The following is a 27,775-nucleotide window of genomic DNA, read 5'->3' on the forward strand; positions in this document are numbered from 1 at the left end:
TTTTTACCATAACATTTTAATTAAATGAAAGGAAAATACTAGGAGACGTCTGCTAAGGTATGAGGTTAATTCTTTACATGGTGAGTGGGTAATAGAGACACAACATCAATCGTCCATTAGCAGCAGAAGAGACACTTTAAGTTGCCCCAAGGGTACAAATCTCGTTTATAAGACAGCAGTGTTACCCTCTTAAAAAAAAAAAAAGGTTTTGAGGTTTAGACACCAAAACAAATGCGGCTGAAGATGCTGCAAAGCCCTTGAAGGGAGAGGCCTCCTGGCTAGCCTGACTTCCCACACTGGGTGGGCACAGGCCCAGCATGTCAACCTGAACACACAGCAAGTGGGGAGCAGAGGGCTGGAAAAGGGGAGAGAAATAAAAATCATGGGATCGGCCTGTGGAATGCAGACACACTGTGAGATTCTGAATCAGGTATACCCCTGCAATCATGGGTCAGGGACAGGGATAAGGAGTCTCGGCCCAGTTCTTTTTAAGGCCCACGCATCACCCAAGGCCAAATGGAAGGCCTGACACCTGTAAGGACCACCTCTGGTAGCTGGTTGTGTTTTTTCCCTCCTGAAAGCAGAGGAATGAACACCCTGTAGGTGCCAGGATCCAGGCCAGAAATGGAGATGAGTGTCAGCTCCTCCCGCCCGGCCAGCAGCTTCGGCTTATTGGGGACGTGGAGCTGTAGCCTTCTGGTCAACCCCAAGTCAGGCACTCCCCAGCCACCTCTGCTACTCTGGAAGCTCCATATGTTACAGAGGTTTGGGTTGCATTTGTTTTTTAAAAGATGCATGCAACACATGGGGATGGAAGGGGCGAATTTGGGGATCAACCACTAACAATTTGGCAGTTGGCATCTGAACGTCTCAGACGCTCCCCCACCACAGGCAGAAGGTGGGGAGAGAAGCAGGACAAAGCTACACAATGACACCCTAAGGAGACCCCAATTCCCGCCAGCCAGCAAGAACAGGGAGCGGGTGAGGAAACCACCTTGGGTGTGAGTTTGCTGCTGCAAGACATCAGCCTTGTTGCTGGCAGGCTCCTCCTGAGGCCGTGGAGCCAGGATCTGCTTCCAGAAGGAAGGAGGGACAGGGAAGGGGCCTTATCAACACAGCAGGCCCCAAGGCCAGCCCCAGGGAGGTGGGGCAAAGGGTCACAGTTCTCTGCTCAGACATGCGCCCACCGTACCCCGCACAGAAACAGCATGCAGCCAGGCCAGGAACCTGGGGTCCCGGGAGCTACCTCCTGGTCCCAGCCCGGGGCAGCAGGACGGGGGCACAGGCGATGCCGGCGAAGGACTCCGGGAAGTGCAGATCACGCTCCCATTCATCAGTCTCAGTGTTGTACACCTGGACGATGCCTGTCACATTGTTGAGACGCCAGTTGTAGCCCCCAACAATGTAGATCTTCCTGTCCAGCAGGCAGCAGCCAGCCTCCGACTGGCCGGCCCGCATGGGGCTCACGCTGGTCCACTGGTCCGTCTCGGGCACATAGTACTCCACGGCCAGCACATCGAAGCAGCGGTCAACGTGGTCCATGCGGCCTCCGAGGGCATAGATGCGGCCGCCAGCACCCACCATGGCATGGAGCACACGGGGCTCACTCATGGGCGCCTTGAATTCCCACTGGTCGGCCTCAGGGTCATAGCAGTGCAGTGCCTTCTTGTCCTCCACTGAGATGCCATAGCCACCTGAGATGTAGAGGCGGCCCCCCGCCGAGGCGCCCGCATGGCCCCAAGTGCGGCGCTTCAGCGAGCAGGCATAGCCCCACTCGTTGCGCCGCGGGCAGTACCTCTCCACGGAGGCCAGGCTGCCGGCCCGGTTGCGGCCACCAGTGGCATACACCATGCCACACAGCACATTTAGCTGGAACTGGATTCGACTCTCCTGCATGGCCTGCAGGCGCAGCCAGCGGTTGAGGTGGGGGTCATAGCGGTAGCAGGCATCCACAGCGCCCTCGCCACTGCGGTACTGCAGGTGCTGGCCCCCAGCCACATACACGAAGTTGTCCAGCACGGCCACGCATGTGTGGCTGCAGCCCACCTCCATCTCCGTTAGCTCGCGGAAGTGGCGGGCGCCCGGCTCGGGCAGCTGGTACACTTTGCTGCTGACAGAGCGGTCGCTGTCAGTGTAGGGCGTGCCGCCGAAGGCAACCAGCGAGGGCACGTCTGAGCGCACGGCTGTGCGGGGTGACTGCATCTCGTGCTGCCGAAAGGGGAGCACCTGGTAGTTGAAGGCCTCCAGCAGGTACTGGCGGCACAGCACGTCCTCCACCATGATGTCCAGCGTCTGCACACTGTCCACCAGGTCTGAGGACCGCATAAGCGGGAAGCGGATGTGGCAGAGCACGTGGCTGGCGCGCTGCCGTCGGGCAGGGTCGTGCTGCAGCCAGCGGACAGCCGCGCGGAAGAGGTCTATCTCGGCGCAGCTCTGCAGCCGGTTGCTCTGCAGGAAGAAGACCAGGCGCTCCAGTGGCAAGTGCAGGAAGTCCTCCTCCTCAGCAATCTGTAGGAAGTGCCGGAAGGTGAAGGCGTCCACCGATTCCTTGAGTGAGGCCAGGCTGAAGGTGGTGGCCATGTGGCCGATGTTGAGGCAGGTCTCCACGCTCATGGCAGCCTTGAGGAACTCCTCACACAGCTCCACCACGGGCAGCATCTGCAGGAACACGGCCGCGCCCAACACGTCCTGCACGCAGTCCAGGTCCAGTGTCACCTCCGCACTATAGGCAAAGTCGATGATGTGCCGCAGACCGCGGGCCGACACGCCTTTCAGCTCAATAACGTCCTGGCTCGCTTCTCTCATGCCGCCCGTGAACATGGCCCTGAAGGTCATAAACACAGCATGTGGGCTCTGGGCAGCCAAGGGACATTGTGGTCCCTGGGACACCGCAAGCAGGACATGGCCGGCCAGGGGAAAGCAGGCTGGATGCTCATTAAAAACACGCCGAAAGGAAAAGAAATATTTTCATCTACTGCTAGCTATGCATCTTCCTACACCTCCCCACTCTGCACTCCGCATGGGGCTCTATCCAACCTCACCTGGAGGTGTGTGAGGCTGAGGTCTGGCTGGCTCAGAGGGCAGGGACCAGGGGCTGCTCGCTTTAGGGCAGGTGCAACTGTGCAAGAGGAGACCAAACTTTGGCTTCAGCTTTGGGGACAGGTCTCCAGCCCCATCTCCAGCCCTGGAAGACTATACCCGCAAGGTCAGAAGACAAGGCAGGGACTCTGAGGGCACTATGCACAGTGGTTCAGAGCCCAACCTGTCACCAGACACTCACCTGGGCAGGTGGCTCCACCTTCCCCAGCCTGGGTCTTGGTCACTGTCACACAGATTGGGAAGGGGTGAGGATCCCCAGGTCAGAGTGCTCATCAGGGGACTGTGCTAGCGTCCCTGCCACCTAGGCCTAGGTGGTCAGGGAAGCCCCTGAGAATGGCCCAAAGGAGCACCAGCCCATCGTGAGGCCTCCCAGCAGCAAGTGACCCCAGCTCCGTGAGCCATGCTGTTATACTCTGAGAAGCAGTGCTAATGTAACCACTGGTGAGAAAAATGCAAGCCCTGGGTCACAGCCCTCCACAGCCTTTGAGGGCCTCCCTCGGGCAATAGGGTCAGGGACCCCAGTGCCTGCTCAGAGTTCACAGCAGGTTCTAGAAGATGGTGTTGTGACAGGCTCCTTCCATGGGCCATCTGGCATTTTATCATTACCGTAACTACCTCCAGCACACGTCTATGACAGCCGTCTGAGGGGAGAGAGCTTCCTGACACCGCCTGATAGATGCCCACCCCCTAGTCGCACACCCAATTGGCCCAGCTCAGGCACCAGATCAGGTCTGTGGGGCCACCAACTAACAGCCGCCCAACCCTCTGCAGCACGGCTCCACCAGCCCCCGGACCCTGCTCCTTCTTGTCCCCATGAGTCCCGTCAGCCCATTGAAGGCAGAAGCAATCACGGTGACGGGAGGGAGCGTTGCCTTTTAAGGCTTCTCCGACTGCAGTGCCAGCGCAGAGGAGCCTTTAAAGGGCATTTCTGGCTGGGCCGGCCCGCCCGTCCCCAAATCCAGAATAAAAATAGAAGCAGCGCCCCAGATGGCTTGGCTGCTTCAGCTCCCCAGAACGGCCTCTCTGAGCCCGTGGGGCGGACAGCCAGGGGGCACATGGGCAAGGCACCCCAGCTGCCAGGAACAGACAGCCCACCTGGGCTGGGGCTCTGTGAATTGGCAAGCAGGAACACCTGGGCCACCCCAGCAAAGCGGGGCTGAGGAACCACCCCCAGGGGCAGCACCGCAGCTCGCTCTGATGGCAGGAGGAAGCTTGTCAGCCAGTCACTAAGGGAATGAGGGTGACAGCCCCCAGCTGGGGAGAATTACCCCTAGCCCTGCTCGCTGGGGCCCTCACTCCCCTGCCCAGCTGGGCACAGAGAAGGAGCTTTAAGGAACGGGCCTTTGGGCCGACAGACCCATACACTCAGCAGGTGGGGCCTTCGACAGACCCTCGCGTACACAAGGGCTGCAGACTGGGTGTCTTTCCTGTCCCTTAGCCTGAGCACAGGGGCCATGAGGGCAGGGCTTGTGCCTGTTTTACCCCTGATAAATCCCTGGGACAACACCGCATCTTAACCTGCTAAGCCACAAGAGAACTCCTGAATTGCACAATTTAAAACAATTTAGAACAGTGCCTGGCACATGCAGGCATCAAATAGACTTAGAGTGAAAACCTGATGGAGCACTGTCACCTCCAGAGGGCAGAAGCTGCTAGGCAGGCACCTACCTCTGTCCCCCAGGCATTTCTGCTTGTCCTCCTAAGGCCCGAATAAGTTTCAAACCTGGAAAAACCGGCAGGCTCACTGGACATTTGGCTCCTCTCTATACCCAAAGATGCGCCAACTCTGGCCACTATCCCACAGAACTGGTCCTGGCTGGACACCCAGCCCTGAGATCTTCCCTCTTAGAAAGGCAGGCACTCTCCACCCTGCCCCCAAGGCCCACACTCACCTGAAGTAGTCACTGCAGGCGGCCAGGACCACCTTGTGAGCATGGAAGGTCTCCTGGTTGATGGTAAGCACAACGTCCAGGAGCTGGCCCTGGGCACGGAGGGCGGCAAGGCCCTGCAGGAGGCTGGTGCTGTGGCCGGGGGCCGAGAAGGTGCACTTGAGGGCCCCGTTCTTGTCAGCCATGCTGTGGGAGAGCAGAGGTGGGGAGGCAGCTCAGAGGCCTCAAGGCCGCCTGGTTTCCACCCAGGGACCCCGGGAAGGCCATGGGTCCCTGGGAAGGCCATGCAGGGCTCTGCAGCTGTTCCAGGCAGAGACGAAACCAGAACCAGACCAAGAGAAGTGAAAACACCACCTGGGTCTCAGTTGTGTCTGCCACCTGCCCACTGCCTGGGCCTCCCCAGCCTCCATTTGCCACCTGTGAAGTGGGCGGGGTTTCATGCAGGAGCTGCAGAGGCTCAATGTCCTTTATTTGTGTTTAACTGAGGTGAGATTCACAGACTATAACATTTATCATTTTATTCATTTATTTATTTTGGCCCTGCCTACAGCATGCGGAAGTTCCTAGGCCAGAGATGAAACCCGCACCACAACAGTGACCCAGGCTGCTGTAGTGACAGCACCGGATCTTAACCTGCTGAGCCACAAAGGAACTCCTGAATTGCACAATTTAAAATGATGAATGTTGTGGAGTTCCCGTCGTGGCGCAGTGGTTAACGAATCCAACTAGGAACCATGAGGTTGCGGGTTCGGTCCCTACCCTTGCTCAGTGGGTTAACGATCCAGCGTTGCTGTGAGCTGTGGTGTAGGTTGCAGACGCGGCTCGGATCCCGCGTTGCTGTGGCTCTGGCGTAGGCCGGTGGCCACAGCTCCGATTCAACCCCTAGCCTGGGAACCTCCATATGCCGCGGGAGCGGCCCAAGAAATAGCAACAACAACAACAACAACAACAAAAAGACAAAAAAAAAAAAAAAAAAAATGAATGTTGGAGTTCTCTTATAGCACAGAGGGTTAAGGATCTGGTGTTGTCACTATAGCAGCCTAGGTCACTGCTGTGGCGCAGGTTCAATCCCTGGCCTGGGATCTTCCACATGCTGGGGGTGCAGTCAAAAAAATTTTTAATTTAAAAATAAATAAAATGTACAATTCGGTGGCATCAAATCCACTCATAATGTGTGCAACTATCACTTCTGTCTAATTCCAGACATTCTAACACTGTACCCACTAACGGTCACTTTCCTATCCCCCTCCCCCAGCTCCCGGCAACCACTAACATGTTTCCTGTCACTAAGTCTTTGCCTGTTTCGGGCATTTCACATAGATGGGATCATACAACACGAAGCCTTTTGTGTCTGGCCTTTTACTCAGCTTGAGGTCTTCAAGTTTCATCCACATTGTAGCATGTCAGAGCTTCTTTCCCTTTTGATGGGTTGAGTAATACTCCCTCATGTGGATATACCGCAATTCCTTTTTCTGTTCACCCATCTATGAATCCCTGGATTACTTCTAGTCTTCTCCTTTTTCAAGTTTTTTGTTTTGTTTTGTTTTGTTTTTTGTCTTTTGTCTTTTTAGGGCTGCACCCAAAGGTATATGGAGATTCCCAGACTAGGGATCAAATAGAAGCTACAGCTGCCAGCCTACACCACAGCCACAGCAACATGGGATCCAAGCTGTGTCTACACCATGGCTCAGGCAACGCCAGATCCTTAACCCAGGATCCTTAACCCATTGAGCAAGGCCAGGAATCAAAACTGCATCCCCATGGATACTGGTCAGGTTCATTAACCACTGAGCCACGATGGGAACTCCCCCAAGTTTTATTTCATTATCTTTCATTCTAAAATGACCTGTGCCTACCAAGTGCTCATTTTGAGGTACAGGACTCTCTGTGTCAACTCACAGTCTCCTGTGCCCCAGCAAGCCACCTCCATGGGTAAAGTCCTTGCAGGGGGCAAGGTGGGAGTCTGTGTCAGCACTGAGCTCCCGCACTGGCCTGAGGGAAGAACTCAAAAGCTGCAGGCTCCCGGGCAGCACTAAGCCTGAGGATGGCAGTGCCACAGGCCAGCTCTTCACTGTGGGGGAGAGAGCACCACCTCCAGGAGATGCCAGCCTCAAGGCCCAGCCACTAACACTGGCTGAGCATGTCTCTCATGCTCCGTAGCCCAGCAGAGGGTGGCCACAGAGCTATAAAGTCAGCCTGGCCATTTTCAGAAAAATTTGCCTCTGGTTGTGCTTGGTGGTCACCGAGTCAAGGGAGAATCACCTGTTGGGCCTAACTTTCAGGAACAGGGACATGCTGAACAGCTTGTCCATAGCCTCAAGAGGACACAGGATGATGTGAACCCAATCCCAGAAAACAGCAGGTTGCATGAGATCTTCCTGTCACCCTGAGGCCAATGTGAGGAGAGCATAAAACCAAGAATCACTGCCCTAAGAAGACAGATTTGCCTGTAGGGGCAGCACGCTGAGGGGACGGGACAAGTAAAGCAGATTCCTGAACCTCGAAATGGGGATTCACAAGTCAAAGGGTGACTTTGAATAAAAATAAAATTTTGAGAAGGAGAGGGGTGGAACCAATCCAAATGCCCACCATTGGGTGAATGGATAAACAAAACGTGGTGTATGCATACAATGGAATATTACTCAGTCATAAAAAAGGAATGAAGCTGATTCAAGCTACAGTGAGGAAGAACCTTGAAGACATCAGGCTGAGTGAAAGAAGCCATACACAAAAGGCCGAGTGTTGCAGGATTCCATTTATGTGAAATGTCCAGAACAGGCAAATCCATAGAGATGGAAAGCAGATTAGTGGTTGTCAGGGACTGGGGGTTGGGGGTGGGGAGCGACTGCCTTTGGTTTCAGCATTCCCATTGGAGTGATGACAATGTTCTGGAATTAGATAGAGATGATGGTTGCACAACCCTGTAAAAGCACTAAATGCCCACTAAATTGTATATTTTTAAATGGTGGATTTTATGTTATGCGAATTTCACTTCAAAAAACAAAACTCAAGGACATCTGAGCCATCTGAGCCTCAGGTCCTGCAGAGAACCCTGCTATGACCTCCAGGGCCTCAGAGGATAAGAGGTCCCCTTGGTGGTTCAGCCCCCACTCACTCCCCGTCGCCTCATCCCCCTGTCCCCTTTGCTATTTCACCTTGGAAAACTTTTGTAGAAATGCACCAATAAATAAACAATTTAGGAGGCCCTAATATACATTCCATTTTATCCTCCAAATACAACAGGAGGGGACAATGCCCATCAGTCTTCCTGGGGTCAACAACCTTTGCAGGACTCTCCCAGCCCACGCCACCACCACCCCACCCCGCAGCCAAGGCCATCCTTCCAAGCACTCTGCTCTCTCTCCCCAGGGCCTCTGGCTCTCTGAATCTTGCTTTCCCACTCCTGAGACTGACGCCTGCCCACAAATGAGGGCCAGGAATGTGGATAGTGGTCTTTCAAGAAAGCCCGAAGGGAAAGGCTCCTCAGCTCCCCCTGCCCGCCAGCTTCCCAAACCCTACCAGGGGTTAAAAAAAAAAAAAAAAAAAAAAAAAAAAAAAAAAAGCTGATACCGATAACAAAGGACACAGTTGCTACTGATGGGAGGTCCCCAATTCACACAGGCTGCCCACCTTAGTGGCCCTTCTGGAGAGCCCTGGGGAAGGGGGCAAACCAACCAATGGGCAGAGGGGCTGCAGGACTCCAGGTGCTGACCACGGGCCTGCAAGGCACTCAGGGGCATCAATGTATGAAGATATGGCAGGTGTGACAAGGGACATTGCATGAGGGGAACTCCATGGGGAAGACCCAATGGGGGAGACACCACCTGTGCTTAGTGGAAAACCTTCCCATCCCTGGGAGATGGGAACAAGTGATTCAGAACCCAGATAACCGTGGTTATCTGGGGTGGTGACGCTGGGGTGCCAGTGACGCTGGGGTGCCAGTGGCACTGGCAGCCAGATCCTGGGCTTATTGGGGAGGTGTGGTGTGCAGAATGTGGGGGGAGGGATGGAAAGGGGCCCAAGTGTCTAGCTTGGCCCAGTTGCCCCTCTGCACCAGTGGAGGGGATGCCCACCTCACACGCCCCACCCCTCCAGCATGAAGCAGCCAGCGCTGTGGCATCCAGCCTATCCTTCCTGCCTGGGCCACGGCTGGGACCTGAATCTCCGCTCTCTCAGTTTCCCAAGATCCCCAATGGACCTACGTTCTGAAGACCACAAAGAGGATGTCATTGGTTCACAAGACTCAAGGAACCTCAAACTGCACCCATCCTCTGGCCAGGGTTGCCCTCAGCCATTCAGGCCCTGCCAGGACATCACTAAGGACAGGGTCTGTGTCCTCTCGTGGGCACCCCGTGTCAGGCCTCAGAATGACCTGAGCCAAAGCCACGCCCCATATGAGCCTCCAAGGACCCCTGAGGTGCTCAGATCTGTTCCCCACTCCTTGCTCTCCTCACAGATTTTGTCAGCCCCTCATCCCTCTCCCATGGGTGGGAGGATACAGCATGAATGAGACAGAGTAGGCCTGCCCTCACCAGGTGTGGGAAGTGGGGACCCAAGGCAGTCAAATCACCCAGAGTCAGCATCACATCAAAGCTATGAGTGTCCCCCAGGGGAGGGGACAGGAGCTGCGAGGAGAGAAGTGCAGAGGCCAGAAATTGGGGATTTCTCTGTTTCTCCTCCCAGCTCTGCCACCGTGAGGTTAGACAGTGGCATCCACCTCTCCCTCGGAGCAGGCGGTTGGGCTGCATCCTGGATGTTGGCCCTAAGGCCCATCTTCCACAAAGGGTTTGCCCTGGGAAGCTGACCCTGTCCCTGTGTGAAGCCACCTCCCTTCCTATCGAAGGGCCCCTCCTGCCTGGGGCCAAGCTCTCCACCTTCTCTGTGGAGCACAGTGGCATGGGAGTCAGGGACAGATGGTGTGATCTCCCAGAGCCTCCCTCCTACGCCAGATGTGTCTCAAATCAGGCACCAGGTTAAGATACAGTGGCAGATGCAGACTTGGCGGCGGGTCAGAGTTGATCTAGGGGTGGCAATGCTGCTCTCCGCAGATGCAGATGCAACACAGCAGCGACTGCGAGGTGCGAGGAGGTGACTTGCATACAGCACCAGTGTGCCACTTGCATCACCCAGATCCCCTAGAGGGATCCAGACCTGGAGCCTGGCTCTGAGCGGAGTGTCTGGAAGAGTGGGCGAGGACTCAAATCCTGGAAGACATGTTTTGGTGAGATCCATTCCGGAACGCCTGCACCACAGCCCTCACCACTCCAGGCTCCGGCACCTGGTGTGAGGATCAGGGGGCAGGATTCTGACCCCTGCCCTACCATCTACCATCTGTGTGACTCAGGTGTGGTCCCTGAGGTCTTTGTTTTCTCAGCTCTCAAAGGGGGCAGGGAGGAGCACAGATGTCACAGGGCTGCCACAAGTCTCCCCAGCTCCCATTGCCTTCTGAGAAATGAGAGACCCCAGACCACCTACTGCCCCCATCACTTTGGTCTGGCAAGGTCGAACAGGGGGGTATATCCCGGCACCTCCTCACAAGCTGTCTGCATGCCTTTGAATGGGACCAAATGCTTGGGAATTTGAAGCTTGGAACCACCCACAGAGTGCCAGCCCATGACAGGTGCCAAGTGAGCCTGGCTGGCCTCTCCATAGATACCTCGCCTCATGGATTTTGTACACATACCCCTGCCCCAGTCTTTGTCATTTTGCTTTTAAGCTGGTTTCATTTGTTTGTTTTTTTGTTTGTTTCTTTAGAAGTTCCTCCACATTCCTGAGACAAGGTGGGAGGATTTCCTGTGCTTCCTCTGAGCCCTGGGAACTGGCATGCCTATGCAAGTTTTCACTAGAAGAAAGATCTCACACCAGAGGCAACTTCATCTTGGGGCTTCTTGAGCCCTGGACATATATTAACTGTGGTCCTTCACATATAAAGAGCATCAAGGAATCAACACAAAGCCAGCAATGTCACAGAAAGAGACACAACGGATGTGGGCTGCCAGTTCATAGGAAAGGAAGCACAGCTGGCAGGAGAGACCTAAGAGTTAGCCTCACAGACAATAAGTGAAGTGCGCCTGCCAAAGGAAAGCTTCACCCCTCAGGTGGGCAGAGTCATCAGGCCATCTGGCAGCACTCTGCTCCTAGTGTGTGAAGCAGGACAACACCCAGGAAAGCAGTTTGGCAAACCTAGCAAAATTCTAAAGGCTCACATCCTCAACCTAGCAAGTCTACTTCTGGAATTTATCTGAGATAAACTCACATGTACAAGTTAAGAGATATCCTCGCATGTGTGAGGATATTTACCAAAAACCATTCCTGGGGGCTAAAGATGAGAAACAAGCTAAACACCCTTTAAGGGGGTACGGAGGGCTGCTGTTGAGTGAGTATGGAGGTCAAGCACACTCTGCATGTTAAAACACTCCTATGCAGGAGTCAGGACACCCCAGTCCAGAAACCCCTACCAATCCCATGGCATTGCTGCTTACAGGGTGTAGAGCCCAAGTTGCATCAAGTGGATAAGAAATGGCCCCTTCCTGGCAACACCTCATCCTGCCCCAGGTGCTCCTCCTCGTGTCCCCAGCAAGGATCACAGCACCCCACAAGGATCTTTTCTCCCTCCCATCTCACAAACGGGACCACTGTCTCTGAAGCCCCCACCACTACTCCCCAAACACATCTCACAGCCACTGGGGAACTCAGGGAGGGAGGGAGGAAGCCAGTAGGGGCCGGAGTCCCCAGCCTGGACAGAGAAGCAAGCTTGGCTGGGCGGAGGTGGGCAGGAGGAGGAGGGAGGGCTGGGGCCTGGGATCGATGACTAAGGGAAGGACCCATTACTCAGGCTGTCTCAGACAGGGGGCGGCCAACGTGGTGGGGCCACAGGTCCCCAGGAGGGCGGCAGCGGCAGCCCTTGAGCTGGTCCGAGTCTCCAGACGGCCACTGGAGCCACGGTCACCCACACTGAGTCATCGGAGCCAATGCGTCAGCAGCCGGGTCAGGGTGTCTCTGGAGGCTGCCCTGGCTGCACCCTCAGCCTGGATCTGGCCTCTGAGGATGCGCCCTGCTGCTGTCCTGATCCCCAACCCCCCCACTGTGTCTCCCTGACACTGTCACTGGGCACCATCAACCATATGCAGGGCTGTGCTAGACATGGGGATACAGCTCCTGCCTCCCTCAGGATGTCCCCGCACAGGGGCTGAAAGCCAGTGGGACAGGGTGTGATAAACGCCGGCCAGTGGACCACCTGCAGCAGGACCCCCACAGTCTCCGGGAGCCCCAGCCAGCAGAGTCTAACACCCACACTGTCGCCAGATCCTTGTGGGTGCCCCCTGCAGGGGCTCCTTCCCTGCCCCCACCAGTCCTTCATGGGTTCACCCCCCCCAAGTACACCAGGGGCTAGAGTCCTTGCCTCAGGGCCTGCTTTGAGGGAACCCAAGCCCAAGGCAGGATGGCTTAGAGGGATGGCCACAGGAAGTGCAGAGCCACACCTACAGTGACAGGGCCCCCGGTGGAGGGGAGGTGGAGGTCAGGGCTGCCTTGGGAGCAGCACTTGGCAGGGTGGGTGCTCCCTCCTCCTGCCCACGCCCGGCTGCTGGCCCTGGTCTCCATGGTTGCTTTCCCAAGCCTACAGGAGAGATCCGAAGCCCCGGAAAGTTCCTTTCATTGGAATGTCCAAAAAAAGCGGAGGGGCGGTGGTGGGGGGAGGCAAGAACAAGAAAGAATTTCATGGAAACATTTCTTTGGGGTTTTGTAAAAGCCTTTCCCACCCCCACATGGAGCCCAAAACTCAGGCCAGAACAGAGTCTGACGGTATTGCCCCTTTAACATACTGTTCTGACATGCAAATTCCCTCACTTCCCCTCAAAACGGAGAGCACTTCCACTTTCAAAGCCAATTTTGGTTTTATTGTCCATGTGGCTCGATGGAGCACAGCAGTGCAGCACAGCTGGTTGGCTCACACCCCGGCCGACGCAGTACCAGGGAGCTCCAGGCCACTCCGCTCAGGGTCCTGGGTGCATCACTGGGGAAGACACTATACTTTGAGGGACAAAGGGGGACAGAGACCCAGAGACGGGGATAGAGACCCAAAAAGACACGGGGGGCAGGGGGAAATAGGGGTCCAGAGAGAGGAGGAGACGGGGACCTAGAGAGAGAGAGGAACAGAGACCCAGAGAGAAGTGGAGCGACAACTAGAGACAGAGGAGTGGGACAGAGACCTAGAGAGAGGGGTCAGAGATCCAGAGACAGAGACTCAGAGAAGGGGGTGGAGGCAGCGACAGAGACCCAAGAAGGGAGGACAGAGACTCAGAGAGAGACCCAGAGAGAGGGAGAGGGGTTGGGGGGATGGGGCTTGGGCTTTCTAGCTGCAGATGGAGAGCTGGCTGCCCGCTGGTCCCCTCTCTGTCCTACTTCACACACCACCACCCCTCACCTCCTGTCCAGACACAGTAGAAACATCTCTGGCTTCCCCCTCCTGCCCACCTCTGAGCCTTCACAAAGCAGGCCCACTGACAGAGCACATGCTGAGCACAGCCTTTCACACAGAATTTCAGGAACCCCTGGCCAGCACAAGAGGTCAGTGCGGCAGGTGTCCCCTTCAAGACGGAAGGACTGAGGCCCAGCACTCACCCACCCCCACCCCCCACAGCTGCAGGCAGCTCCAGCAACAGCTCCCCCTTCCTGCTCTATTGCAGGCTGCTGACTCTGCCAAGGCCACCGCTCTGACTTCTGGGCATGCAGCTCCATGGATAAAAGGTGCATCTGAGCCAGGGCCCCCACATGTCCCACAAAGGCAGACACCCCAAGCCACTGTTGCTGTGGTTACCACAATATTTCACAGCTCTGGGTACTGTGCTCCCAGCCCAAAGGATGGAGTCACCATGTTTTGGCACCTCACAGCAGCCCTCAAACACTCAGGCTGGCCAGCGGCCCCCACGCTCACGTCAGCAAGCTCTCTCCAGGGACCACTCACCCGAGGCCAGCTCCGCCCTCCTCACCCCCCCCTGGGCAGCCGCAGCCCCATGATGAGGGGCAGCTCCTTCAGTTCTGCCTGCTGTCCCCTGGGTTCTCAGGGGAGCAGACAAAAGAGCAGGGATCCGGGTGGACAAGTGCGAAACCCAGGAGCAGATGAAGCCAGGATGCCAAACCCCAGAGTGGAAGACAGAGATGGGGAGGGGGTTAAAAGAGAGAGAGAGGAGAAAATGACCAACACTCCAGATCCCAGGTGCCCCCGAGCCTGCGCTCTCTCCACAGCACCAGTAGTTAAATTGTTTACTTCTGGAGTTCCTGTTGTGGCGCAGTGGTTAACGAATCCAACTAGGAACCATGAGGTTGCGGGTTCGGTCCCTGCCCTTGCTCAGTGGGTTAACGATCCGGCGTTGCTGTGAGCTGTGGTGTAGGTTGCAGATGCGGCTCGGATCCCGCATTGCTGTGGCTCTGGCGTAGGCCGGTGGCTACAGCTCCGATTCGACCCCTAGCCTGTGTACCTCCGTATGCCGCGGGAGCGGCCCAAAGAAATAGCAAAAAGACAAAAAAAATAAATTGTTTACTTCTCCCTCCTGGTCATCATCCTGGTTATTCTCCTACATCCTCTGTGATAATTTAAAACAGGATGCCTTCCGCCAAGGTGGGTCTGTGTACCCCATGGGAGGCCAGGCCGCCAGGCAGGGGCGGAGCCTCATCCACTCCTTCCCACTTGCCCTGCCTCCTCCAAGAGCCAGGGGACCAAGAACACAACCAGGGCCCACTGTGAGCCCACCCTGGGAGCCCGTCACCCACAGAGACCCTCTCCCTGAGCCTCACAAAGGAGCAGCAGGCCACACTTGCCCACCTCATTTTCATGGCATCACCATGCAGGGCCATCCTCCCCAACCTGTATGTCCTTGGCTCTTGCCTGTCTGTGCCTGCAGGGTGGTGACGGGGTGATGGAACAGAGGGGACGCTGGGGAGTACCAGCAGGAGGGAACTGTTCAATCAGCCAGCCCTGGAACTGGTAACTCCTGAGAGCCCCCACATGACAGCCAAGGAGGCCAAACGTTGAGAGGGTGGCAGAGCGGGCAGACAGATTCTAGAAGCTTCGCACACCTCAAAAGAACCATCATGGGAGATCTCATGGTGGCATAGTGGTTAACGAATCCGACTAAGAACCACAAGGTTGCGGGTTCAATCCCTGGCCTTGCTCAGTGGGTTGAGGATCTGGCACTGCCGTGAGCTGTGGTGTAGGTCGCAGACACGGCTCAGATCCTGAGTTGCTGTGGCTCTGGCATAGGCCGGCTACAGCTCTGACCGATTGGACCCCTAGCCTGGGAACCTCCATATGCCACGGGAGCAGCCCTAGAAAAGACAAAAAAAAAAAAAAAAAAAAAAAGAACAATCATGAATCCTCCCAAGGATACAGAGAGGCAAGGGAAGCAAATCACAATGAGACCCTAGCGAGCCCTCCCCAAAACCCATCTGAGAGCCTGCACGCAAACAGCCTGGTGCCGGACAGCCTCACTCAGTGCCGGTTCCACTCAAGCCAAGCCCTGCTAGCTCTGCCATCCCACCCTTCTGTGACAGGGACAAACCACATACGATCCACACACACACACACCCAAGACTCACTGGGTTACAGCCGAGAACTCCACAGACATGGCCCTCCCTCCTACCAGGGGAAATCAAGGATGACATCAAACCCCATCACTCCACAGTCTTGCTCCTCAGAGGCCACAGTGAGCCCAGTGTGCTCAAAGCCCAGCCGTGACCTCCTGCCGAGCTCTATGCCCTCACCCTAGCCTCTGACTGATGCTCCCAGGAGCCTAGGATGTGTTGGGGTCTGGCCACTGCTGATGGACCAGAGGGCCTTGTAGGCAGCACGCCCCCAATCCCAGACCTGCCCAGCTCTGGCAATTTCTCAAGGCTGGGAAGAAGGAAAGGGGCCACCCAGACCTCCTTTCTCTCACCATCAGCAAGCTCTCGCCTCCAGGGTACCCTCACCCCTCCTGGTCCCAGCAAGAGAGCACTCACTCCATGCAGGGCTAGAGGCTGAGGCAGTGCAGGTCTGGCTCCCAGCTCACCTCTCAGTAGGCAGCCTGGAGAGGGGTACACCACCATTGTCACCATCTTACAGATGGGAACATTAGGCACTGAGAAGTTCAGTGACCTACTCGAGGTCACACAGCCCATTAGAGGCCGGACCTGGCCTCTCCATAGCCCCAGACAGATGGGCCCCCAATCACCTCCATGAAGCAGACAGGCGGGGAGAGCTGAGACCACTCACCAGGAAGGCCAAGCCAGGAGGTGGACAAGGAGCCAGAGAGCATGTAAGGCAGGACATGGCTTCTTAGTGGCAGTCAGGGCAAGGATGTGGACTATCCCATTATAAGGGAGGTCCAGGTCACAGTGGGAGAGCCCCACCAGGCCTCCACACATCTCGGACCCCCAATTCAGCTCCGTTTGTCTTCCTGCCCATCGCTCCATCTGGTAAACCATCTGATTGTTTCTGGCCTGTTTTGTTGAGGCTGAAATGGGAGTCTCACCAGGCAGGGCAGGGTGGGCTCTGTCTCCTGCTGTGCTCCAGCACCTGGCACTGCGCCCGGCATGTGCTCAGAACTGAGTCACGCTTGTGCATTAGATGGCTGGATGACTGAGGGGCTGGGTGGGTGGATGATAGATGCATGGATGGACAATGGGTGATTGGGTAGATGGATGGATGAACGGACAGAGGGATAGAGGGATAGATAGAAGCATGGTTGGATGGATGAAGAGGTGGATGGAGGAGTGAGGTGGCAGGTGGATGGCTGCAAGGTGGCAGCAGTGGCCGGGGCCTGACTCCTACCTCTGCTTGCTGCTGGTACCTGCTCTGTTACCCGCTCCACGTGGCCCCCTGGTCCAAGTCCTGGGACGGGGTATGATATCCTTTGACTGGGCTCAACCAGGAAGCCCTTGGCAGGCTCCTCTCTAGGATGTCTGGCCTCACCACTCTGCTCATGTGTTCCCCACGCTGAAGGGCCAACTCCTTCTGACCCCTCACCACTCCAGTGTTAAAACCACTGTGGGGTTAACACTTCTCCAGCCCCCGCCCCCTCCCTGCAGTGCACATGGGCTTCCTTCCCCGGAAAGGGGGGTGAGGAAGGCTTGCTGGTTGATCTGTGGGCGAATGGTTGGTGACCAGACTCAGCCTGCACACCGCCTGCCTTTATCGAGGCAGCCACTGCCTCCCTGTGAAAGGTCAGCAAGCTACACATGCCCCCTACTGTGAAAGTCCAGCAACTCTAAATGCTAAAATGCTGGAAGCATGCCTAAGGCTGGAGTTGCAGGGCAGCCCAATGCCACCAGCCAAGGCACAGCAAACACCACCCAGAGTTTCTGCAAGTGGAGCATAAACACTTGTGTGTTCCCAGCCTCCCTGCCTTATGGAACCACGAGCTGCTGTTCCCCCTCACATGACAGAGGAGTGGAGAAAAGAGAGAAAGTGAAGCCCTCCTGGGATGGACCAGACTTCACCGAGGCGAGCACATGGTTATGCCTTTAACTACAGTCCTGGAAGTTCTCCAAGTGGAGGCTGCAGTGGGGCTGCCCTCCATGACTGTTGCTTCACTGGCATTTTGTCACACACACCCCCAAACCCCGCCTCTGGAGGCTCTGGAGAATGCTCCATTCTCAATAGGATCACAGAAGACTCTGGGTGATCACATCTCCCCACTGCTGCTTTCCCCGGCTGCGGCTGCTTCAAATTCTAACATCCCTTTGAGAGGAGAGCTCTCCGGATATCCAGCCCAGCCCAGCCCAGCCCGCTCCCCACTCGAATCCTGTCTTTGACCCCGGTGGAATTTCACAGTTGTGGCGTCAGAAAAGCGGCTTCGGCCTTATCCTCGATCCTCGGGTGACCCCCCCTTGAGGCCTTTAAAAGCCCAAAGGTCCACCCCTCAAGACTTCCTCCAGGCTGAGCGTCTTCAATTCCGGAAGCTGCTTCCCTCACAGGAAAGGTCTGCGATTCCCCAAAGGTGCCGGTTACTTCCTCCGAATCACAATATTTTCAGTGTGCGGCGAGGTGGTCCACGGGAAGGGATCAGCCGCTGGGCTTCTCAGCGAGGGGTCTGAAATCACGCTGGATGCGCCCCAAAACCCTCTGCAGAGGAATGCTAGCCGACAGCTCTCAGAGGCAGGGGGAACAAGTTTTGTGAATCCTGAGCAGCCCTCTCTGGAGGGAATTGGGGGGAAAGGGGCGGAGGGAGGAGGCAGGGACCGGAGACTCGGGGTTAACAAGTGTTAAGAGCCCGTCTGCACAGCTGCAGAGCGGCTACCACAGGAGGAGGGCCGGTGGACCGTGGTGGGGACCCAACAGGCCCCAGCCCCCACTTCCCTCTACAGGCAGCTGGACAGAGAGAGCGGCTGGCTGCTTCCCGTCTTCGACATGGAGCTAAGATCCTGTCCGGAACGAAACGAAGCACATGCAAAAGGGTACGGCTCACTGGCTTCTCTCTGATAGGGCTGATTCACTGACAACATGCCTGTGAGTTTCTGTTTCTCAACCCGGGCCCTGTCATTAACTAAAATCAGGAGGAGGGTGACCCCTGCTCTGCCAGCCACGGAGGACTGTTCCAGAAGCCCCCACCCCCACCCCCCGGTCAGGCCAGCTCCTCTTACAAACCCATCCCAGGCTGTATGTGGAATAGCTGCTAGATTGTATCAGAGCTTCCACGGTGAAGCCCTGCCCTCAGGGAATACATATTCTAGGGGATACGGGTCCTTAAGAACACAGAATGTGGAGTTCCCACTGTGGCTCAATGGGATCGGCAGCGTCTCTACAGCACAAGGACGCAGACTCAAACCCCAGCCCAGCACAGTGGGTTAAAGGATCCAGCGTTGCTACAGCCGCAGCATAGGTTGAAACTTTAGCTCAGATCTGATCCCTGACCTGGGAACTCCGTATGCCGCAGGGCAGCCAAAAAAAGAAAAAATGTACAGGAGCACAAGGCAAAGGACAAAGAGGGGCAGGCAGCAGGGCCCTGGTGCAGAGTGGCCAAGCCCCAAGGAGGCAACACTGGAGTTGTGCAAAGCTCTGGGACAGGTCACTCCAGCAAAGAGAGAGCTGAGTCAAAGGCTCGGAAAGGGCCCCAGCGTGCCGCTGGAGACTGGTGGGCTGTGGAAGCACATGGGCCTGGTAGATGGGCACCTCCTCACCATGGGGACTGAGGGAATCACGTGGAGACGTAAATTTTCTTTTTTTTGGTTGCACTCACGGCATGTGGAAGTTCCCAGGTCAGGGATCGAACCCACACCACAGCTGTGGCAACACTGAATCCTTAACCTGCTGCACCACAGGGGAACTTCTATGGAGAAGTAGATTTTGTTCTGAGAGTAAGGAAGCCCCTGGCAGGTGTCAGGCAAGGGAGCGGCACAGGCCACCACCTGCCTTGGGAGGCCTCCTTAGGCTGGAGTGGGGGACGACAGCCAAGAGGGTAAGAGCCAGTGGCGGCTCAGAGCTGGGATGAGGAGGCAGCGGCGGAAGAAGGGGCCCGACCAGAATGCAGCTCAAAAATGGAAGCAACACGATATGCCAACAGATTAGAGGAAGAGATAGCAAACAGGTATGTGCATGGTAAGTGCTCTCAAGGAGAAGCTCCAAGTGGCGAGGCGGGACTCTAACCTGGAAGTACCAGGTTCTGGTCCTTGGAAGATCAGGGGTCCTCAAGCAAGGAGAGGCACCGGGACTTTCCAGAAGAGGGGGGGACCTTGAGCCCTCCAGTCCAGATGTCCACCTCTGCTCCCCGTCTCCAGCAGATGCTCTCAGGCAGCAGAGCCTCTCAAGCCAAGTGGGACCTCATCCTCCTGCCTGGTGGGTCCTCTCCCAGCACTCACTCTTTGGTCCACGGCAGAAGCCTAAGACCTGGTGACTCCCACCTGGCTGCTGCCATGGGTCAGCAACGTCGCACAAGTTCAACTTTGAGTCTTCCCCAAACCTATGGCTGTCTCACCATCTCCACAGCCACACCTTGACCCAGGCCCCCTCATCTCCTGCCAGAGGGATTCTTCCAAAATACAATCTGAAATGTGCCCCCTCACCCAAACCCTGCACCAGCCCTTAGTCTCCCCCTCTCCCCTTACACCCCTCTAGCTCCTCTCTGCCCTCCGGGCCCCTAAAAAGTCAGGTTCCTCCCCCTTCAGAACCTGCACATGCTACTTTCCTGTACCCAGAAAATAGCCCACCTCCCAAGACCCCCTTCCCCCAAGTTCATGGCACCAACCTTCACACTCTGCTCAACTTCATTTCTAAGGAGGCTCTCAGAAACTTCCGGAGAAGGCAAGAATTTCCAACTCAGCCTCAGGATCATTTATGGCAACCGTGGGGAAATGACAGCTCAAGTGTTTCATATGCTGACATGAAGGCACCCCACACAGGCAGGGCCCATCTGTCCGGAGGCCTCACATGGCCAATAGCAAGTGCAATGGCAGACACGCCGGTGGCATGCAACAATCAACAGTCACCAGGAGAAAAGAAAGGTGTCAAATGAGTCCCATCACAAGAGAAAGGAGCTGGATGTCAGGAAGTCACCCTCTTTCCTCCTCCTTCTCTAGGGACGTCAACCTCAAGTCTGAAACATTCCTTAAGACCAAAGGGCAAGAGTGCAGAGAAGCCCCACTTTTATTTATTTATTTATTTTTTAGGGCTGCATCCATGGCATATGGAGGTTCCTAGGCTAGGGGTGGAATCAGAGCTGCAGCTGCCAGCCTACACCACAGCCACAGCAACACCAGATCTGAGCTGCATCTGTGACCTACACCACGGCTCACAGCAATGCCGGATCCTTAACCCACATCCTCATGGATATTAGTCAGATTCGTTACTGCCGAGCCATGATGGGAACTCCCAAGAAGCCCCACTTTTTAAGGGGGAGGAGGAGAGGACTTCCCTTGTGGCATAGTGAGTTAAGGATCAGCATGGTCACTGCAGTGGCTTGGGTCGCTGCTGTGGTGAGGGTTTGATCCCTGGCCTGGAAACTTCCACATGCCAAGAGCAAGGCAAAAAAGAAAAAGAAAAAAAAAAAGTAGGGAGGTTGTGCTGGTGCAAACATCTGACCCGGTCTTGCTGAGTCCTCCCATGAGGATCAGCCATAAAAAAATAACCAGTTAAGGAAAGTGGGATGACATATTGTGTCCACTCCCTAGAGATGCGGCAATGATAGCAGAGGCTAATAAAACCTTTCTACCCTGGAGTTCCCGTCATGGCTCAGTGGTTAACAAATCCGACTAGGAACCATGAGGTTGTAGGTTCAACCCCTGGCCTTGCTCAGTGGGTTAAGGACCCGGCGTTGCTGTGAGCTGTGGTGTAGGTCGCAAACGCGGCTCAGATCCCACGTTGCTGTGGCTCTGGCGTAGGCCAGAGACTACAGCTCCAATTAGACCCCGGGCCTGGGAACCTCCATATGCCGCGGGAGTGGCCCTAAAAAAGACAAAAAGAAAAAAAAAAAACCTTTCTACCCTATAACTATGGCCGACAAGAATGCCATCCCCAGGGTGGTTGCAGCTACTGGATGGAAGAGGTCCAGCTGTGAGACAATCAGGCTGCACAATTCAGTGAGGCAGGCAGTTTTCACAGCAATTCCACATTATGAAATCAAGGGACCCTGCCAGTAAGCAGGTGAGAAAAGGGGTGCCTCACTTTCCGAGGAGGAGATGAGCTGCGTGGCCTGGTTCCCAAGCACCTCTAGACAAGTGCTCCCTCCAGCTCACCCCAAACTCAACTTTTCCCCCTCCTCCTCAATCCTCTGCCAAGACCCACCAGTATGTTCTCGACACTCTGTTCCCCAGTACCAGGCTCACATAGTGGCATCTGCCCTCTTGAAACTGCAGAAGTAGCTTGGCATGTTCTATTCTCCCAATGTCCCTCTCATGGCCACCAGGTAATGATACTACTGTTCTCCCAACTGCTCAGGCTGACTACCATAGACTGAACAGGTGTGTTCCCCCAAAATTCATATATGTTGAGACCTTTTCCCTCATGTGATGGTGTTAAAAGGTCAGGCCTTTGGGAGGTGATTAGGTCTTCAGGATGTGGCCCTCCAAAATGGGATTGGTGCCCTATTAAAGAGACCCCCAGGAGTTCTTGTTGTAGCTCAGCGGTAAAAACCCAACCAGTATCTGTGAGGACGTGGGTTCAATCCCTGACTTCACTCAGTGGGTTAGGAAACTGGTGTTGCCATGAACTGTGGTATAGACTGCAGACATGGCTCAGATTCTGAGTTGCTGTGGCTGTGGTGTAGGCTGGCAGCTGCAGCTGATTTGACCCCTAGCCTGGGAACTTCCAGATGCCATGGGTGTGGCCCTTAAAAGACAAAAAGAGAGAGAGAGAGAGAGAGAGAAAGATACCCCAGAGAGCTCCCTAGACCCTTCTACTATGTGAGGACACAGCAAGGAGACTGTGTCTATGAACCAGGAAGTGGCCTCTCCAGACACTAAATCTGTGGGCACCTTGATCTTGAACTTCTTAGCCTCCAAAACTTCAAGAACTAAATTTCTGTTGTTAATAAGCCACCCAATCTATGGTATTCTGTTATGGCAGCCCAAACAGATTAAGACACCAACTTTCTCTTCCTCACCTGCCACACTGACTCATCAGTAAGACCTGCCAAATACTCGATGATCCCTCCTCCACCCACATGGGCACAGCAGACAGAAAGCTAACAGCATCAGGACCACAGGGCAACGCTGCCACTGCCACACTAACACACACGTGTGCAACATGCTGGGTGTCCTCTGAGCCCACCCTCACCCTAGCTCCCTTCTTCCCAGCTACCCTGTCTAGTGGGCCTGGGGTCCCACTTTCCAAATGAGGACTCTAACACATGAGAGTTGCAGACATGCCCAATGAATGCAACAAGCATGAGGGACCACAAACATATGTGGTCTGATGAGGTGCCTGATGCTGCCAGATCTCCAGGAATTCCCAAGGAGGAGCTGAGTCCCTATTTCTGAAGTGTAAAACTCCTGTCTCTCCCTTTCAACTGAAAAGAAGATGAGGCCAAAGGAACAAGAACCTTCTTAGAAGGCCAAATCAAAAACAGAAAACAACAACAAAAAAAACAAAGGAGTTCCCGTCGTGGCGCAGTAGTTAACGAATCCGACTAGGAACCATGAGGTTGCGGGTTCGGTCCCTGCCCTTGCTCAGTGGGTTAACGATCTGGCGTTGCTGTGAGCTGTGGTGTAGGTCACAGATGCGGCTCGGATCCCGTGTTGCTGTGGCTCTGGCGTAGGCCGGTGGCTACAGCTCCGATTAGACCCCTATCCTGGGAACCTCCATATGCCGTGGGAGCGGCCCAAGAAATGGCAAAAAGACAAAAAAAACAACAAGAAGGCCAAATCACCCCCTCGGTCTTTCGCGTAGGGGGCTGGACTCTTCCAGAGCCTTGGGGATTAGTGGAAACAATCTAAGGCACATCCAGTTCTTAAGTTCAAACAGAAGTTCTCCTGTGGCATAAGGGCTTATGGCTCTTGCACTGTCACTGTAGTGGTTCAGATCACTGCCGTGGCACAGGTTTGATTCCTGGCCCAGGAACTTTCATATGCGGTAAGCGCAGCCAAAAAACAAAAACAAAAGAAAGTTTAAATAAGCAAAGGTTGGAGTTCCCTGGTGGCACAGCAGGTTAAGGATCCAACTTTGTCATTACAGTGGCTTGGGTCATTGCTGTTGCACAGGTTCGATCCCTGGCCAGGGACCTTCTGCATGCCACAGGCACAGTCAAAATAAATAAATAGATTAAAAAGATAAATAAACAAGCAAAGGCCACCAAACTCAGGAGCGGACCCCTCAACTGAATTGTGCCAAACCTGCTCACACTGTGTTCCAGCCACAACTTCCCAGGGAAACACCTGTGGCCAGTGTGGCCCTCACACGGATACTCTTGCCTTGCCCCCCAGAAGCAGCATGAATCAGCGAGACTGGGCCCCATCCAGACATCTTTAGGAAAGATGGGCTGAGAAGAGAGGATGTCAAAGGCCCAACATCTGAAGAGCCTCCTTGGTAAGAAGTTTCCTCCAGAAGGGTACCTCACAGTGCTGGAATTTTAGCTGGGTAGGTGTGACTCCCGGGAAAGTTCCTACTCCCTGCAACACCCCACAAATGTCCTCTCTTTCTAGGAGCCTGAAGCCCATTGAGGGCCCGAGGCGGAGCTAGGAGGGCACCTCCAGCAGAACAAGTATCTTTTGTGCAAACAAGCCTGCGGCTAGGACCCCACCTCCCTTTAGCAAGCCCCTGGCCAAGGCGGCCACGCTCTGTCCATCCCGGAGGTTCGGCTTGGTCATTAACGACCATCTCTACTAGGCAACGGGTTTTTTGTTGATCCCTCGAGATAGGAAGGAAGGAGAATAAGCTTTTCTATTTCTTTTTTTCCCCCTTGGTTACAGAAAAGTGAAGCTGGAACAAACAAGTTATATAATGCTGGGGGGGGGGACGACACAGTCCCTCCGAAGGACAGTTTTTTGAGTTGTGGGACACTGGAAGGGCCAAGGGGAAGACAGGAACTGCCTCCACCCCTGGACAAATGACAAAACCCTTCATGGGACAAAAAGGCAGATGCAGACACCACCTGGAAGCCTGGAAAACCAGCCTTGCAGACAGGGCCAGCCTCCCCCAGTCCTTGGCAGCCCCACAAATCTCCCCAAGAAGGCAAGGGATGGACCTGATCGCCAAGAAGAGACTTCCTACCAGCCAGACTGCAAGCCCTAGAGAGCTTTTCCACACTCCATTCATCTATCCCTCCTTCCTTTCCTCCCTCCCTCCCAGCTATACTTCTTAAACACTTATTTCCTCTGGGCTGCCTGTGTTCCAGTCAGTACAAGAACAAGACTGCACAAGATAGACACGCTCTCTACCCTCAACGCATTTCCACTGATAAACACATCAAATAGTGCTGGGTGGCATGTTCAAGGACACACAACAGCCATAGGACCCAGCAATTCCACTCCTGGCATATACCCTAAAGAACTGAACACAGGTGTTCAGACCAAAAAGTGTTCACGCATATTTATAGCAGCATTATCCAAAACAGTCAAAAGATGGAACCAACCTAAATGTCCTTCAGCTGGTGAATGAATAAACAAAACATGATATGTTTACACAATGGAATATTATGCAGCCATAAAGAGAAATGAAGTACCGATACACGCTATGTTCCAGCAACTTTATTTGTAATCGTCAAAATGGAAATTACCCAAATTTCTATCAACCAGTAAATGGATAAACAAATTGTGTCCGGCCATACAATGGAATACTAGGCAGCAGTGAAAAAAGAATGAACTTCTGATACTTATGACAACACAGATGAACTTCAAAAATATTCTGTTAGGTGCCATGAGCAGTGGTGTAGGTTGCAGATGCGGTTCGGATCCCGAGTTGCTGTGGCCATGGCGTAGGCTGGCAGCTGAGATTCCAACTGGACCCCTAGACTGGGAACTTCCATATGGCACAGGTGAGGCCCTAAAAAGAAAAAAAAAATTCTCGGAGTTCCCATCGTGGCGCAGCGGAAACAAATCTGACTAGCAACCATGAGGTTGTGGGTTCGATCCCTGACCTCACTCAGCGGGTCGAGGATCCAGCGTGGCCATGAGCTGTGGTATGGGTCACAGACGTGGCTTGGATCTGGCGTTGCTGTGGCTGTGGCATAGGCCAACAGCTATAGCTCCTATTAGACCCCTAGCCTGGGAACCTCCATGTGCCATGGGTGCAGCACTAAAAAGACAAAAAGACAAAAAAAAAATTCTGTTAGGGAGTTCCCATCGTGGCTCAGTGGAAACAAATCTGACTAGCATCCATGAGGATGCAGGTTCAATCCTTGGCCTCGCTCAGTGTGTTAAGGATCCGGCATTGCCGTGAGCTGTGGTATAGGTCTAAGACACAGCTTGGATCTGGCATTGCTGTGGCTATGGTGTAGGTCAGCAGCTACAGCTCTGATTAGACCCCATATGCCGAAGGTGCAGCCATAAAAGGACCAAAAAAAAAAAAAAAAAACCCACCAATTCCGTAAGGGAAAGGAGCCACACACAAGAAGCTACATATTATATGACTCCATTCATATAAAATTTCTAAAAAGACAAAACTGTAGCAGGTGAAAGCAGAGTGTGCCTGAGGTTGGAAGTGGGAGAGTAGTTGACTGCAACAGGCTTGACAGAATTCACTGTAGTGATGGATGCATTCTAAAAACCCAGTTGTATTAGTGGGTGTATAACTATAAATTTATTAAAACTCAATGAACTGTTCAGCTAAAATGAGTGAATTGTATAGCATGTAACTAATTATACCTCACACTTGCCCCAGATTATCCCTACTCAGGGCCCAGGCAGGGTCCTAGGATTTGCTATCCCCTCTAGTTTGTCCTTTACATGCCATCTCCTACAGGTCACCAAGTCCTGCCCATCTACCCCCTGAATGTCTTCCCAAATCCTCTGGCCTCTCCTTGCTCCCCACTAAAGGCCTCCAAGCCCAACTCGTGTGCCTGGACCATCAGGCCTTTCTGGCCTAGTTCAGCCCAGGTCCCCACAACAAGGATTGACTCTGAAGCACACAAGGACTGACCACTTTATCATTTATCGTGTTGGCCGAAATTATTTGCTCCCATGAGCTCACCAGTGAGATAAAGCTTGAATTTTTTCCTTGGCCAGCCAAGGGTATCAGGTTGTCCTGCGGGGCTGGGAAGAGAGGGTCTGGACCACCCTGGCTTTTTGCAATGGAAAGAGGGAGGGACATCTTGCATCCTAAAGTAGGTTTTCTTCCCCTCTGAGAACCTAAAAAAATGCATACAGACAGCTTCAATTGCTGTGCCAATTCTGAGGTTCAAGCTACCAGTCTCAGGACTTGGCCTCTCTCTGACCAAAGGGAGTAAATTCTTCTGCCTTGATCTGAGCAAGACCTTGTTTCAAGTTCTATAGCCTGGGGCAGGAGGTGTGGGATTTACATACCATGGGGATTGGAGGAAGGAGTACCAAGGATGGACACTTCTCATGTTTTTTAAGACCCTCAGGGCACTCTCACCACCCTCAGGCTCCCCAAGGCCCACTCCAGCCCCTCAGGACCCCTGGGACCCCCACGGCCCCTCAGCTTCCTCTCTCAGCTTCTCCCAGGTCCCTTAGGCCTCTTTCAGAACCTCAGGTTCACTTGAGTCTCCTACTCCCAAACTTCCACAGTCCTCACCCATCCCAAGTCCCCTAAGCATGCTCTTAGGACTACTTTCAGAAACCTTAGGGTCCTTCAGCACCCTCCAGAAAGCCCCAGGCCTCAGTCTCTCCAAACTGCCCTCGGGTCCCCTTCTCAGAGTCCCCAAGACAGCCTCAACAACCTCAAAACTGTCTAAGGCCTCTGCTCAGGACCTCCCTGACTCCCAGACCACTTGGCATCATCAGTTCCCCCATGACTACATCACAGTCAGAAGCCCTGGTGTTTCCCTTCAGATAGACAGCTGTAGCTCTCAATGCCCTCTCAGGCCCCTAGTGCCGCATGCAGAAGCCTGGAGTTGCTGGGGTCCCCAGCTCGCGTTCAGAGGCCCCCTGAACAGCCCTCAGTCCCCTTAGTACTCCATGGAACCCTAAAGCCCGCAGCCCCCATAATGATCCTCGAGCCGGCTCAGGCCTCTCCTCAGCCCCTCAGGATCCCCAGGACTCCCCATAGGTCGCACCGGCCCCAGGGGCAGGCGCAGGCACACCCTGCAGGCTGAGTCTCACCTGCTCGGGCGCTCGGGGCCCGGACCCGCGCTGAAGCCGCCGCCACCAGCACCACCACCGCCGCCAGACTCCGCCATCTTCCAGCCGCCGCCACCGCGCGT

General features: G+C 54.7%; 1 protein-coding gene and 1 long non-coding RNA gene across 4 annotated transcripts; one reads left to right on the forward strand and one right to left on the reverse strand.

Annotated features, from left to right (window-relative positions):
• On the reverse strand, nucleotides 1-27,769 carry KLHL26 (kelch like family member 26). Of its 3 annotated transcripts, none has more exons than XM_003123523.6 (3): nucleotides 27,675-27,769; nucleotides 4,992-5,174; nucleotides 1-2,824 (listed from the first exon to the last, which is right to left on the reverse strand). In XM_003123523.6, the coding sequence occupies exons 1-3, from the start codon at nucleotides 27,749-27,751 to the stop codon at nucleotides 1,243-1,245; spliced, it is 1,842 nt and encodes a 613-aa protein (XP_003123571.1). In that variant the 5' UTR covers nucleotides 27,752-27,769; the 3' UTR covers nucleotides 1-1,242. The 3 variants fall into 3 exon arrangements, with proteins under 3 accessions (XP_003123571.1, XP_084868410.1, XP_084868411.1); XM_085012284.1 differs by lacking the exon at nucleotides 27,675-27,769 and adding an exon at nucleotides 23,276-25,414 and having other exon boundaries at nucleotides 4,992-6,592; XM_085012285.1 differs by lacking the exon at nucleotides 27,675-27,769 and adding an exon at nucleotides 6,049-9,145 and having other exon boundaries at nucleotides 4,992-5,592.
• Nucleotides 19,180-27,775, forward strand: LOC146405434 (uncharacterized). The gene is made up of 2 exons (XR_014837404.1): nucleotides 19,180-20,653; nucleotides 21,401-27,775. It is a non-coding gene; the product is annotated as an uncharacterized LOC146405434 (long non-coding RNA).

This window comes from Sus scrofa, chromosome 2 (assembly GCF_054392235.1).
Source record: "Sus scrofa isolate SSC_HxYL_T2T_F1_AM1 chromosome 2, Sscrofa_HxYL_maternal_Yorkshire_Landrace_v2.0, whole genome shotgun sequence".
Lineage (NCBI taxonomy): Eukaryota > Metazoa > Chordata > Mammalia > Artiodactyla > Suidae > Sus > Sus scrofa.